The sequence below is a fragment of the Meleagris gallopavo genome, chromosome 8 (genome assembly GCF_905368555.1).
Source record: "Meleagris gallopavo chromosome 8, MGAL_WU_HG_1.1, whole genome shotgun sequence".
NCBI lineage: Eukaryota > Metazoa > Chordata > Aves > Galliformes > Phasianidae > Meleagris > Meleagris gallopavo.
In genome coordinates, this window is record NC_139411.1 from 10350394 (window position 1) to 10365649 (window position 15256).

The window sequence follows — 15256 nt, forward strand, 5'->3', positions numbered from 1 at the left end:
CCGGCGCGCGTCGAACCCGCTCCCTCACGGGAGCGGCTTCCGCCCGCCGCCATGTTGGCAGTCGCCGTGGGCGGGCCGCGCATGCGGGGCGTAAGGCGGGCGCCGCACTGTGACGCGTTCCCTGCGCCGCCGCTGCCCTTCGCTGCCGATGAGGCGGTGCGCGTGGCCGCTGCTGCGGCTGTCGGCGCGCGCGGGACTCGTCCTGCGCCATGGCGCGGCGGTCCGCCTCCGCCCCGCCGCCGCTTCGTCCTCCTCCTCATCGTCGTCCTCGGGCGGTGGCGGCTTGCGTGCCCCCGACACCTCCCTCTTCGTGCCCGTGCCGCTGAAGCCTGCCGAGGGCGCGGCGGAGGAGGACGTGGGTGCCGAGCTCACGCGGCCCCTCGATAAGGGTGAGGGGGGCGGCGGTGCCCCGGAGCCGAGCCCGGGCTGCGGGAACGGTCCGTCCGACGGCGGGATGGAAGCCGGGAGGAGAGGCGGCCGAGCTGCGGGCGCCGGGCTTAATTAAGCGTGGTGATGGCGTTGTTACTTTCGTTAAGCCCAGTTATAGGAGGCGTGGGAAAGCGATCTCGGTTGGTTTGGATCTCTCGAGGGGGAGCAGAGCGCTGTGCTGAGCGCTGCTCGCTGGTGAGAGATGGCAGAACCCAAGGGAGCTTGGATCTGTACAGAGGAGGGTCAGGTTGTACATCAGGAAAAGGTTCTTCACCGAGAAAGGGCACAGGAACAGGCTGCCCAGGGAAGTGCTCTCAGCACCAAGCTTGACTGAGTTCAAGAAGCATCAGGACGATGGTCTGAGGTACATGGCCTGGTTTTTGGGCAGACCTGTGTGGAACAGGAGTTGGAATTGATGATCCTTTTGAACAGAAAAATCTGCTGTGTGGGAAGCCAGCACATCATGCTGCGTAGCTTCAGAGTTCTAAATTAAGCCGATTTGTAGCTATAACACTCAGCGCACTGAAAGTCAATTGAATGTCTTCAGCTGTCAGACCATGGGTATGTGCTTCCTAATGAGAGGTGGAAGCTGAGAAAGGTGGGTGATGTCAGCAGTTCCTGCATCAGAAAGAAGGAATGCCTGAATGAGTGTATTGGTTGGTCGCCTGGGTTAGACCGCGTAAGTCTGGTTGAAAAATTGCACTGAGAAATCAGTAATGCTCAAGTAACTGAAGAATGTGAGCTGAAATAGTGTTCTAGAGTGAGACAATTGCTGAGATGAAGGAAGAAATTCTTACAACAGAAGTAAATGGTAGAAAGGGTAATTAGTGATTGAGGTAGGACACGTCTCTTGAGTATCTACCCTGGTTGCTGGTTGTTGCAGAAATAATTTTGACTATGTGCATTAAGTTACCATGGCCATACCCTAGTTGGTTTGTGATGGCAGCATCAGTTTGTTTAGATAGACCTTATTTTTAAGATGAATGCTTGTGCTTAGGAAGGATCGTGGCCTTGGGTGTTTAGAGCGGTGATGGTCCTCCTGTCACGTTGCCTTGGATAGCGACACATGTTCTGGCAGACCTTTTCATCTGGCAGTAAAGGCCAGCAGGTTGAGAGTTCAGATATGTCTGATGTCGTGTTAGCTGCTGTCCCTTCCTACAGATGCTTCTCAGAAGAACTCATTCTTTCTTCTACTGAGATGTTTTCCAATCTATCTTCGGTTTCCTTGGCCCTTAACCATTTTCTGATGAAGATATAGATGGCTGTTTATTAATGTTTGCCTGTTGACAGCAGCCTTGGTCTTACTCAGTTACCTGTGTGAGCACTCCAGAAGTAATCTACAGGCTGTAGTTGGAAATCCATTCATAGCACTGCTGTAACAAGGCATGGGGTATGGGTTGTAGCCACCACTCTCACGCTTTTGGCTCTGGCTGCATTGGTTTTCTGCTCTTGTCACTTGGTGGTTTTTGTTATTCAAAATAGGCTACCTCTGCTCTAGAATGTAGTTTTTCAGAAAAAGAGGTAATCTTTTGATTATTTAACGGGAAGCTTTCCGTGTCATGGTAGAGGTTTCAAATAATTAGCTAGTTAATTGCAGAGAGTGCAGCATGGTGCTGTAGCACCCCAACAGGACATTTTGTGTGAGTCCTGGCATTGTGTCGTACAGGCCTTTGTAGACATTGATTTTAAAAATAGCATAAGCTTTTGGCTAGGTGCTGATGGCTGGTATGAACTCCTGATTTGCTAATGATGGGAATGGGGCACTTTTGTCATTGTGATTTAACTAACATTTAATGAACTGAATTCAGAGCATACATTGGTGAATGTTTTTTTTTTTTTTTTTTTTTTTTTTTTTTTTTTTTACAGCTTAGAACTTTCAGGGAAGGGAATGGGCTTATTAATAACTTCACAGTAATTAGATGTTCATGTCAAATCTCTTAATTTGTGATCTATCTGAAGGAAGCCTGCTAAGTTTTATTCTCCCCACCTTTATCTTAGCAGAGAAATAGGAAGAACTCTGCACCTGGTTTGCTAGATCTTCCTGAGTGTCTGTCTTAGAGGCAGAGAAGGTCTCTCAGGATGCTCAGTAAAAGCTTTAATTGAATGATTCAAACAGATTTAATTTTCACATTAAAACTTACTGCTCACTGATAGGGGCCAGAAAAAAAACACGACAATGCAAACTGCCCCCAAAATGTACCTCTTGTTTTGTTTTGTAAGATATTTGCTGCAGGTTCCTTTGCTTATGGTTTCCTGTTTCTACTGGGAGAAGCTGTTCTATCACAGCTTAAGATTGTCTTCTTTCACAAAAGCCTTAATCAGTGACTGTGGTTAAGATGGGGAGAAGTCAAATGTCATTTGATTTTGAGCAAGCTAAGAAATGTTAATCTTCTTCTGCAGGTGAAGTCCTGAAAAACTTAAATAAGTTTTACAAGAGAAAAGAAATCCAAAGGCTAGGAGCAGAAAATGGATTAGATGGTAAGAAAATGTTCTAAGATTTTCTTTTATGTGAAATCTGGTTTTATTTGGATATGATTATTAGTAGATTGGGTCTTTCATGATTCTCGCATCAGTGGTTGGTTACGTTGCTTCTCTCACAGGGTTCAAATAAATAACCTTACATTTATTTGCAATATTTCATGTGAAGGAATAGGTTTTTGTTGGACCACATCAGTGTTTTGTTCACAAATACAGTGTTGTGATCCCACTCACATTCAGATTTTCATTATCTTTTGCAGCTCGCCTGTTTCACCAAGCCTTTATAAGCTTTAGGAAATATATCATGGAATCCAGTTCTGTGAGTGCTGATTTGCATATTATTCTCAATGATATATGCTGTGGTGCAGGCAAGTATCTGGAGTGCTTGTAAGATAACGTGCATTTTTTTTTTTTTTTCCTGTTTTTGACCTCTGTACTTACCTACTTATCTGTGATCCCCCCCCTACCATGCAGAACACAGGCTGTGTTCTGTCTTTTGAAGTGGGAACAAAAGAGGTGGAGATCTTAGCAAGTGGAAACCCATTGCTTTGTAGCAGCTGCTCATTGCTGAAATGAAAACTGCACTGTTCGATGTGTTCCTTTGTCAGTAGGGGGCACTTTGAGAGCTTTCTCCTGCCCGTGAGAAACTTGGGAACACAGCTCTGTGACCACTTTCTGTGTGGCACTAGTGGAATCAGAATCATAGAATGGTTTGTGTTGGAAGGGACATGTAAGATAATGTATTCCAACTCCCCTGCTATAGGCAGGGACACCTTCCTCTAGACCAGCTTGCTCACAGCCCCATCTAGCCTGGCCTTGAACGCTTTCAAGGAGGGAGCATTCACAGCCTCACTGCACAAGCTATTCCAGTCTGTCACCATCCTCACAGTTAAGAATTTCTTCCTAATATCTAGTAAAAATCTACTGTCTTCCAGATTAAAAGCATTTTTCCTCATCTTGTAGTAGGCAGAAGCGTTGCTTGCTTGCTTGCGTACTGCATTATGTGTTGTAATTAACAGCACTTAACCAAGGGGCAATGCTGGCTGGTAATTGTAGAAACAACTTTCTCCAGAGGTTGAACTTTAGCATTGTATGTATATTTTTAATGATAGTAATTTAAGACCCCGTGTCTGCTCTGCAAGCATTCAGAACTGTGAATTGTGAACTTGGATCTCTTTTCTGAATTGACTTTTTATTTTTTATTTTTATTTTACTCACCTAGGGGTTAGGGTCTCAAAATTCTGAAATAGGAACCCAAGTTTTTGTGACTTCAGGAAGCTACAAGCTACTCTAGAGGTCCTCTGCTTTTCTCTGTTTATCAACGAACACATTCTAGAAGCTTTTCCTCACTCTAAGGCAGCATGTGAATTTAGGGAGAAAAGACTCAGATCTTCTTGGAACAGAAGAAATTATTTCTCACCCTGCTCTTTCATAGCTTCTTATGTAGAAGTTGTGTAGTCTTGGAGAATAGCAAGAGTGAACGAACTGATCTAAGATGCTTTCCATGCTTTTTTGTGAGCTCACGTGCTCATATTAGTTTCTTGTTTTCTACAGAGAGCCAGAAGCTGAAAGACTCACATAAGTGTGTGGTGGAAGTAGCACTGAGTTTTTTCAGAATGCGTTACGGAGATGCCAGCCTTCGGACAAGCACATAAGCTTACTTAAAAGCGTTTGTCTTCCAGGTCACGTGGATGATCTCTTTCCATTTTTCTTGCGACATGCGAAGCAGATCTTTCCAATGCTGGACTGTATGGATGATCTGCGCAAGATCAGCGATTTAAGATTGCCGCCCAACTGGTCAGTGAGAGCATCGCAAGTGATTGTGATGTTTCCTTTTCTTAGTGACTTGGAATTTCAAAGTCTGTGGGCTAATTTTTTTTCTGTGTGTTTGCGTAATGTTTTCAGTTTCATTCCTCTGTTTTTGTAATAGCTTGTGTCAGAAATTCTTATCTGTGTTACAAGGTATATTGCAAGCAGTTAAGAGGAAAGTGTGGTTGTATCAATTGTGAAAATAACTGAGTTGGTATTGGCTCTCCAGAAAGCTGCCTTTTGGCTGTATCTAGGAATTAGTATGTTGGAAAGTTAAAATGTTGATGTACCCAAAGAGAGACCGTAACAGCGAGAGTCATTTTGAATACTGTGTAAATTTAAATCTAAATGTTAGAAAGGATTGTATGATTAGTGCAGTGAGTATGTAAGACATGGGAACCTCCTTTCGCTGGATATATTTAAGAACTTGATCTTAAAGTCTATAAGCTTTTAAACAAATGTTTAGTAATAAATAAATGCTTAAGAATGTCACCTAAATCAGTATCCAGAACATCAGATATAGGTTCAACAGATATTTTTGTGTGTGTGTGTTTTAGGTATCCAGAAGCCAGGGCTATTCAGAGAAAGATAATATTCCATGCTGGCCCTACAAATAGTGGAAAAACATACCATGCTATCCAGAGATTTTTGTCAGCAAAATCTGGAATCTACTGTGGTCCACTGAAACTTCTGGCTCATGAGATCTTCCAAAAGAGTAATGCTGCTGTCAGTATGTTATATTACTTATGCATACACTTAGTATTGGAACAGTCTCATGATTGCATGTTTGTTAAGTGCTGTAACTCCATGAAGCAGCATTCCTAGTATGGTGCTTTTGGCAAACTTGTAGCAGTATCAGTTCCCAGCAGTCATTTCAGCTTTAGGCAGAGTAGAACATCACTTTATTCCAGAGCATATGCCATGTTGCCATCCCTGTAACATGCGTTCATTTTCCATTCCTATTTTCTCTTTTTGGGTTCAGCCTGGTTGTGCTGTTAACTGTAAGATGTAATTTTTTTTGCAGAAATGGAGGAGGAACATCTAATTAAGGATATTACTTCTTCATTATGCCCTTCAGTCAAATAGGACTTAAATACAAGACACAAGTCTCAAAATGCTGTGGAGTTATTTTCTGAATAGCTTCCAGAATACTGCCTTAGAAGCTGCTTAAAGAACCTGCTATCTTCCCCCTTTGGGAAGAAGATTATGTTGTAATGAAGAAATTTAACATGAGTTTTCTGAATTCCTGTAGAACGTGCCATGTGATTTGGTGACAGGAGAAGAGCGTGTGTATGCCACTGAAGATGCCAGACAAGCTTCTCATATTGCTTGTACCATTGAAATGTGCAGCACAAACACACCTTGTACGTATACTCAATTGCTTCATTGACTCCTATGGGATCTTTGTGTGTTAACGCTGAGACATTGTGAGGTAACACAGCTATTCCTTTTCACTCCTTTTGGAATGATTTCTGTACTTTGTTAGAGCAGTTTCAGTAAAACCTGGATCATTGTAGTGCAGCATTTTTGGTGGTAGAGGTTTAGCTTGTTTTCAGCAACTTTTTTTGGAAAGCATTTGTGATATTTCTGTGTAGTACTGCTGTTCCTTGATGCATCAATTTTTTTGTTGTTTTAAGATGAAGTTGCTGTGATTGATGAAATTCAGATGATCAGAGATCCTGCCAGAGGATGGGCTTGGACAAGAGCCCTTCTGGGTAAGCTTGATAGTGTTGGCAATTAACTTTTGTTCATGAGTACATAAAAATAATGACAATAGTTTTTAATATAATGTATGGTGAAATGTACAGTCCTCAATGTGTTGCAACGTGTTGTTTTTGGGTAACTGTTTATGTCAGCCAATCTACTGTTGGATATAAATGTGTAACGTTTTGTATTTTGTTTCACTGGGTCTTGTTTAGGACTCTGTGCAGAAGAGATCCATGTTTGTGGAGAAGGTGCTGCCATTGATTTGGTGACAGAGCTCATGTACACTACAGGGGAGGAGGTGGAGGTAAGCTTTTTAGTTCTGTGAAGTTATGGATAGAACATCAAGTTCTTCTTGATGATGGGAAAACAAACGTGGGCTCTTGTCTGGGATACCATGGATCAAACTTACTCTTGCAGTAGCTCTTACTAGAATGTTTCTTAATTCCTGTAAACTGGAGGAAATGTTATGAAGTGTTTGTATTCTTTTTGTTTTATTTTTCTTAAAGAAAGGTAATCATTTTGCTGAATTCTCCTTTGGGAATGCTGCAGCTTTGTAGTGGCTTTCTTTGCAGTTCTGTTCTTCCTAGATAGAAGAGTTTCCCTCATTTTGCTCTGGTTACTTGATCTGTTATTCCTCATACGATGAGAAAAAGAGTTAAAAGAGCTTTCATCTCTAGAAGAAAACGATTGAAAAATCTCTGAAACCCAAATTTCCTATAATAAAAGCTGCTGTCTTCAGAAGGCTCCTTTATGAACCTTATTAAAAACATCACAATTTGATCCTAAAAAAATCCAGCCTGCATAATTACTGGTGAATAGGTGTGGCTTTATATATCTGTGATTGCTGGGTTGTGTAGCTACGAAAGAGGGCCACTTAGAACATTTGGATGACTGAAATATTGGAAACAGACTCTTATTTCTTACTAGAATGACCACTGTTATGTAATCTATGTATTTCTTCACTTTAATCTAGTTGACATGTACAGATGTGTAGCCTGCAGCTTGAGAAGTGCTGCAAATATGCAATTATACCTTTTTTCCAGTAATTATCTGAAGAGATAATTATGGTCTGTGAGAAGTCCCTCAGTGTTACGGTCAGAGTTGGGATGGTAACTATGCTGTATGATCTTCCAGAGGAATTTTTCATCTAAAGTCATGTTATCTTCGATAACTGCTTTGATTCTAGGTCCGAAACTACAAGAGACTCACTCCTCTTACTGTGTTGGATTATGCCTTAGAGTCTTTAGATAACCTCCAGCCTGGGGACTGCATTGTTTGTTTCAGTAAGAATGACATTTATTCCGTCAGTCGACAGATCGAAGCTAGAGGATTAGAATGTGCTGTCATATATGGCAGTCTGCCACCAGGTAAAGCATTCTTCCTTTTAGTTTTAAAAGAATCTTCTGATTTTGATGCTTTTGTAGAAAAACTTCTAAAATGAAGTTTTAGTTGCATTTAAATATAGTGAAAGATTTTTGTTGACTGATGTTGTAATCTTGGCGTTAGGCGTTTTATTATGTACCATTTAATAGTTAATGTTGTTCTTTATATAGGCTTAATTAAATTATGTCTGTCAGCAGCTCTGGGAATGGTTTAAATCTCTCCTGTCCCTCTACCCTCAACCACAGCCAAATACCAACCAAACTCAAAGTTTTTTTTTCTCAACTTACTTTAAAGTCATCAATCTTAGTGATGTGCCGTATTTATTTTATAAGAAGAGTTTGCTATGTGAAGTTTCTGTCATTCTGCTTTAGGAACAAAACTTGAACAGGCAAAGAAATTCAATGATCCCAATGACCCGTGCAAAATCTTAGTTGCTACAGATGCCATTGGAATGGGACTCAATTTGTAAGTACTCTGGACTGCTTATAGTTTGATTGTTTGGGATCTAATACCTGCATTAGTTTCCTCACTCCCTCGCACAGTACATAATGCTTTCATTCTGAAGTACTGATAAATTTGACTGTGAAGAGCTAAGCTTTAATTTGAATGGCTTATTTGAGCTAATTCTGCATTATAAGATGGGATGAGCCTGCTTCAGACTAAACCCACAGAGGTTTAGATTGGATATTATGAAGAATTTCTTGACAGAGTTGCTGAGCATTGGAACGGGCAGCTCAGGGAGGGTGTGGAGTTGCCATCCCTGGAGATATTTAGGAGAGTGTGGATGTGACTCTAAGGGATGTGGTGTAGCGGTGCCCTTCTGAATACGATATGTTCCTAAGTAATGTCTGTAGCCATTTATTTTACAGGAGAAGAGGCCTTAGAAAATAAGGCTTTCATTCTTCTGCTGTAGGTTATGTAGTGGAAATGGTTTGCAAAAAGGATTTCTCTCTGCTTTTGTTCATATATTTCAGGTGTATAAAAAGAATAATTTTTAACTCAATAGTAAAGCCAACCGTCAATGAAAAAGGAGAGAAGGAAATAGATTCAATTACAACCTCTCAGGCTCTACAAATTGCAGGCAGAGCTGGGCGTTTTGGCTCGTCTTTCAAGCAAGGAGAAGTCACTACAATGCACCGTGATGACCTGCTGCAGCTGAAGGAGATCTTGAGCGAGTCTGTGCCCCCTGTGAAGGTGAGAGTCTCACTACCTGGTTTGTACAGATGTGCTTCAGCTATATTGAAACTGCTTATATTTTTGAGAATTAAAAACTCAGGCATATAAGATTTTAAGTTCCAGGTAAGCGTGCTCTAAAAAAGGAACTCTGTAAGGTGCTTTGGAGTTTCGTCTTTCTGGTTTTTGTATCTGATGCACTAACATAAGAACAATGCTGAGAATTAATGGAAAATGTTGTCTTTATTTTTCCCTTTAGGCTGCTGGCCTACATCCTACTCCCGAGCAGATAGAAATGTTTGCTTATCATCTCCCTGACGCCACTCTATCTAACCTAATTGTAAGAGCAATTGAAATTATTAGCTTCCACTGCACTGTTCATTGTTGCTGTTTTCTTAGAAACCAGTACTTCAGGAGCCTGACAGCTTGTGAGGCATGCATTGTTTGCTGATGTTACAGTGTTATATAGCAAAGTATACAGTTTCTAACCTAGAAGTAAAAGATGATACTTGGAGACCTGGAAGATTTAAGCTGGTAGGGTGACAGCAGACTTTTAAAATTTGTGTATTTCAGGGCTAGCTTATAAGTACTGACATTTATTAAAGAAAAGGAAAAGTCTGTTACTGATACCTTTAAGTATTCAGTCGCATATCTTGTCAAGAAGCTCAGTGCTTTTCTAAAGAGCTTTGAAAAAAATCTTCAGAAGATATACAGCAGGGAAACTAGTCTTGTGGGCACTTAACAGCACAGGGCATCTCTTATTTCTCCAAACCTTGGATAATTGTCAGGTATTCTTTGGACTCCTCTTTTGCAACACCATATTTATCTTTTGATTCTTTTCTTCTTAAAATAGATCTGCTCCTGGCATTGGTCTAAAAATAGCTCAGTTGTTGATTTTTTTTGTACTGTAAAGTCAGCTTTTTGCGCCATGCTAAGTGGCAAACCTGGAAGTGATTGATTTTGATGACAGTATTCTTTCTAGCTGAAATGTACATTTCTAGAGAACTGCATTGGGTACTTAGAAGACCAGTTGAAAATGCTTATTAAAGGACAGTGAGTGCATTATGTCTTCTCTTCTGAGCCTGTGTCAGAGAATTTAATGAAAATCACATTTCAAAGAGTAGAGGTAGCTCTTCTGATCTTCCTACTCCCTCTTCCCCTCCTTTTTTTTTTTTTTTAATTGTTTCTGTGGATTACATTTGATATTTAACTATTCTTTCAGTATAACCAGCATTTAAACCACCAAATCTTTTTTTTTTTTTTTTTTCCTGTGGTAATAAAAACTTTGACAACTCTTTCCTCTACTAACAAACCTCTTTGATGATGTTCTCACAGGATATTTTTGTGAGCCTCTCACAAGTTGATGGGCTTTACTTTGTCTGCAATATCGACGACTTTAAATTTCTAGCAGACATGATTCAGCACATTCCACTGAATTTGCGATCACGATACGTCTTCTGCACTGCACCCTTGAATAGAAAAGAGCCTTTTGTGTGTACCACATTGCTGAAGGTCAGTTATTGTTTGTTCCTCAGAAAATGTTAACTTTATTTTAGACTAAGCATATTGTGGTGTAGTGAGCAGCTGTATTTATTGGGAGTTCTGTCGTTAGGTCATTTGAGAGCATTCTTAATGCTTAATTCCGATTGTGAAAAATAGTCCTTTAAAAACAAGGTGACACTAATTCGAGGTGTTAGCTTGTCAACAACCTAGGGGAATGTGGGATTTAATGTGATGATTGTTGTGAAAACACAGTTATGTAGAATTGAAATCCCACAGGATGTAATCCTGTGAAGTTGATGTCAGAGTTGCATCGGTTCAGTTTTCTGGCCTGGATAAACTCTTTTCCTTTCAGGAATTTTTAGTCAGCTGATTTCAGTTTTTCAAAATTGATAATTTCTTTCAAGTGTGTTTACTTTTTACTTTGTATGACACCATTGTCTTTTTCCCTTTTTAGGGATTATACTAAACATTTTTAATAATATGTTGTGACCTCATATGTTGTGACAGATGTTAGGTAGACTTATGCCTTTCAAAAATGGGTGCTGACTTTCCTTAAAAACTGATTGATCAGTTTAAAGAGTTTAAAAAATGACTCGTCCCTTCTTAAAAAAAAAATACCAAGCATTCAGATCTTGAGTAATAAAGGTGCAGGAAGGCATAATGTAATACTGAAGGGAGGTACACTGTTAAAGGCCTATGTGAATGTAATCCCCATTGCTATTAAAAAAAGAAAAGCTGGTATTATATCTATATGTGGTATTATATATTAGCCAGCTAGGAAGTAGTTACACAAATTCATCGGTGCTCCTGAGTATTTTTTTAATTTAAATCTTATTTGTCTTGTTTATCTGTTAGTAAAAGAGCAGAGATGTCTATCTTTGAAGGGCTGTTACTGCAGATTAATCTGCTTGGTTGTAAATGAAGCATTTCCTAAGTCAAGGAACACACGTAATATCATTTTCTCAATCCTGGAGATTATGAAACAAAATAATTAACAGAATAGGAGCAAGAGGAGTAGAAAACACAAAGTCTGTTCTTCTAAGTGAAATCATATATCTCCAGTGTTATGTTTTTCTGGATAGTTCTGTACTTTTGCAGCTTAACTCTGTGCATGGCCCATGGACAAATTACATTAATGAGGTCTGGGAAAGGAGAGATGACTCCTGGGTTGAGTAATTAAGTAAAAGAATGTGTGGCATTTGGGCTGTGTGAAACAAAGCAGGTATTTTCCGGAGTATTGGATACCGACTCAAGGGAATTTAGTTCAGTGGCATTACTTTGATTTGGTTAGTGGTTGTTCCTTTGATAATAAACGGGCATGAAAACATTATCTAGGAGCAAACTACACTACTAAGTCTTCATTCAGTTCTATGCTCTGAGGGTTTCAGTAGACATTTGCTAGAGTGTAGCTATTGGAGTACAAACGGACATTCAGTCAGTTACGAGGAGTGTAAACAGCCTGTTTGTTTATAAGTTGAGTGAGTGAATAATACAACTCATTTCAGAAACGATAGTTTGATTTCTTCCCTACTGACTAACTGCAGGTTTCACTGAATCCACTTTTTTTTCTGTCTTCTCCTTCCCCCCCCCCCAGTTTGCAAGACAGTTCAGTAGGAATGAGCCTCTGACATTTGACTGGCTCTGTCGACACACCAAATGGCCACTAGCCCCGCCAAAGAACATCAAGGAACTAGTGCACCTTGAAGCTGTTCATGACGTTTTTGACCTGTATCTGTGGCTAAGGTATATGTACTTGAGATTCACTTTTTTTCCTGTTAATATTTATAATGTGCAGTCCTAGAAAAGCAGTGTCTTTGCAGGCAGTGTGTATGTGGCGCAGTGTGGGCTCAACTGTGGCCTTTGAAGGTCTTGGGAAATGCTGATGTAGCTGTATTGTGGGAGCAAGTCATGGGTTCTGCAGAGAACAGATTGTGACTGGTGGAGAGTTAGGAGCAAGGGTATCCCGGATTGGAGCATCAGAAGTACCGCTTAAAATACAGTGATCTTTCCATACAACGTTTAATACATTTTCTTTTTTACTTAACATATTGTATGTCTCTTTTTTTGTCCCGGTCAGTAGTTCCTTAACGTAAAGGTTTAACTGTATATTGTTGTGTTTGACCTCTTCAGTTACCGCTTCATGGATATGTTCCCTGACGCTGCCCTCGTACGGGATATTCAGAAAAAACTAGATGACATCATACAAATTGGTGTCTGCAACATCACCAAGCTGATCCGAGCTTCCCAGTCTGGTGCTGCTTCTGGGGCAGCAGAAGTCATGTCAGAAGGCTTTCCTTTTTCAAGGACTAAGAGAGATGCTAGGACGGTTTCAGACCATCGTGATGCAAAATCCGCAGAGCCGCTCTCCATTGCACTGGAGGTTCCAGGAGAAAGAAGAGGAAAGAGCTTGAGAGCCTATCGGTCTGCCACAAGGCAGGAGGATCTAAAAAGCCACAGACGTGGATCTCTTGCCAACAGATTGCTACGTGAAGGACTTCTAACGCAAGAGATGCTGAGACAGCTGGAGAGTGAATGGCAGGATCAGCACAGGAGTGGTAGATACGGCCTTGCTTCAAAAAGAAATGACCAGAGTAGTTCAAAGGAAATGGGAAAAAAGAAAAAATAGAATCCGTGTCCTGATTCTGTTTAGTTTTTATTCCTAAAATAAAATACTATTTTAATAACTTCTTTGGCATTTCATGCTTATACTGATGCAGCTCCTTGATGGTTTTCCTCCACCTGTGAAGCATTCAGAGAGATACACTCATGAGGCTGAGAGGCTTACCTTTGCTTTCAGCAATCTGCTGTACACTTCTTCAGTTGTGGTGTTCAGCAACAGTGTATGATATACTGCTCTGTGAAAATTTGAACCTGATGCCTTCTTGAAATATATCCTCACGTCATTAATAAACATCAGATATTTCACTGGTAATGAATTAGCTACTCATTCCATACCTTCTCAAAGGGCAGAGTATAGCAGATAACAAGCAGATAATGAGCAACCTGGCAGGAAATTTGTCAGAATGGTGATATGAGTCATGTACTTCTAACCTTTGTGTCTTGTGAAAATGTGGGAGGAGGCAGAAAGCATTTGTGTTAATACTTGGGGGTTAAATCCTGGTCACAGGATTTTTTTTAGGTAAATTCTGTTGTGTGAAGGGTAATTAAACCTGTCCTTGCTCTTTGAGTTTTATTTTTTTGCTAAAAAAAAATCTAAAAGGCAAATTTTTGGGGGGGAAAAATTATGTGATTATTTTTTGGGGGAAAGGTGAAGATGTTAGAGGCATAGGTGTAATTGATTTCTGAGAAGTTCATGTCTGTTTCTGCTAATTCAGTTTTATACAAGCAATTTTGTTATATTGCACTTCATAAATGATATATATATATATATATTTTTTTTTTTTCTTCGCATTCTAGCTTATTTGTGACAGGTGGATTTGGAGGGGAGATGTGTGAAATATGTCACTTAAAACTATAGACTGTTTATTGAGCTTTAGTAACAGGTAAGGTTTAGTACTCGTGCCGGTACCATTCCCAGATACCCATTTTATTATGGCTAGTGGGAAACCTGGATGCTTACTGCTGGGTGGAAAGTGTAGTTTGCTGGAACCAAGTTCTCAGGAAGCTGTTTGTTTTTCTTTTCTGCTGACACAGTGTCACTTAATAGTGTTTAAGGTAGTGCAACACCAGGCTCTGCTTCTTTCACACACGTGCCTGTGCTCTGTTGCCCTGGCATATGTTTGTAGTGGAAGCAAGCCCTTGAGCTCTCAGTTGAGGTAATGGGGAGTGGAAAGAGTTGGATGCTGAGGCTGCAGTGTGTGTTCACAGAAGGGGGTTTCGTTTCAGTTGTTGCTGTGGCTGCATGGAGACAACTGTGTTGCAGCAGCTGTGTGTGTGCTAACAGTTTTTCACAGATGTTTTCAATGCATTACACACGCTTTTTGCATTATTTACTAAAATGCAAGCAGTGCATAAATGTTGCTAGTTCATGTGATTTCATACTGATTTCAGTGCCAAACCATCGTAGGGGGAAATGTTCCTTTTCTTCTGCAAAGCCCCATCTTTCTTTCCTCCTCCAAGGCAAAAATAAGCAGCTATGTATGTATGGCCGAGGCCATGAACATGTTGTGAATTTTCTGGCTTGGGGATGAGTAATTCTGCTTTGCTTCCCAGATTCATGACAGCCTCTGCCTAAATGCAGCACAGCTTGCGCAGCATGCAACACTTGTGCAAGGATGACTCCCGTCCTCTTTCCCCTGTCCCTATGGATGTGGGTTGCAGGAGACTCATGTAGCCCGTGGGCTGCTTCTAGACTGTTTTGATGAATGTACCCTTTAACTGTATGTGTAGCTGCTTCCTAGCATGTATTTTGAGCAAGGAAAGAGTGGCTGGGTCTGGGGGTGTATGCCAGTCTTGCAATACGGAAGCAAAATGCCTATAAGCATTCTTTTTTGTATTTTGGTGAGATTAGTGCTTGGCTTAACTGGTGGCTTGTATCCATAGTGACTCCATAGTAACTGTTACAAGAGCTCTGAAGTGTATTCAGGCGTTTCCAGGCTGACTTTTTACGAAAGTTTTCTTTTCTTCTGAGCTAATGATGTGACTGTCATTGGCTGCCCTTAGTATGGCAGCCAAATGGATCCCACGTGGTAAATCCGGACTGGTGTGGTGCAGAGGTGTGCATGCTGTGCATTGTGAACATTCCATGTTCAAGCAAGCCCCCGGGGGAGATGGAGTGGCTCTTCTTGGGAGGGCTGTGCTGGAAAGTGTTTTT

At 40.8% G+C, this 15256-nt stretch overlaps 1 protein-coding gene across 1 annotated transcript; it reads left to right on the forward strand.

Moving 5' to 3' along the window:
- The first annotated feature begins 92 nt into the window (after positions 1–92).
- Positions 93–13166, forward strand: SUPV3L1 (Suv3 like RNA helicase). Its single transcript, XM_085229006.1, has 15 exons — positions 93–389; positions 2830–2907; positions 3168–3275; positions 4590–4704; positions 5274–5442; positions 5969–6080; positions 6354–6431; positions 6636–6727; positions 7610–7790; positions 8178–8271; positions 8781–9000; positions 9239–9319; positions 10315–10491; positions 12077–12225; positions 12613–13166. Exons 1-15 carry the CDS (start codon positions 149–151, stop codon positions 13106–13108), a joined length of 2391 nt encoding a protein of 796 aa, XP_085085132.1. The 5' UTR covers positions 93–148; the 3' UTR covers positions 13109–13166.
- The last annotated feature ends 2090 nt before the right edge of the window (positions 13167–15256 follow it).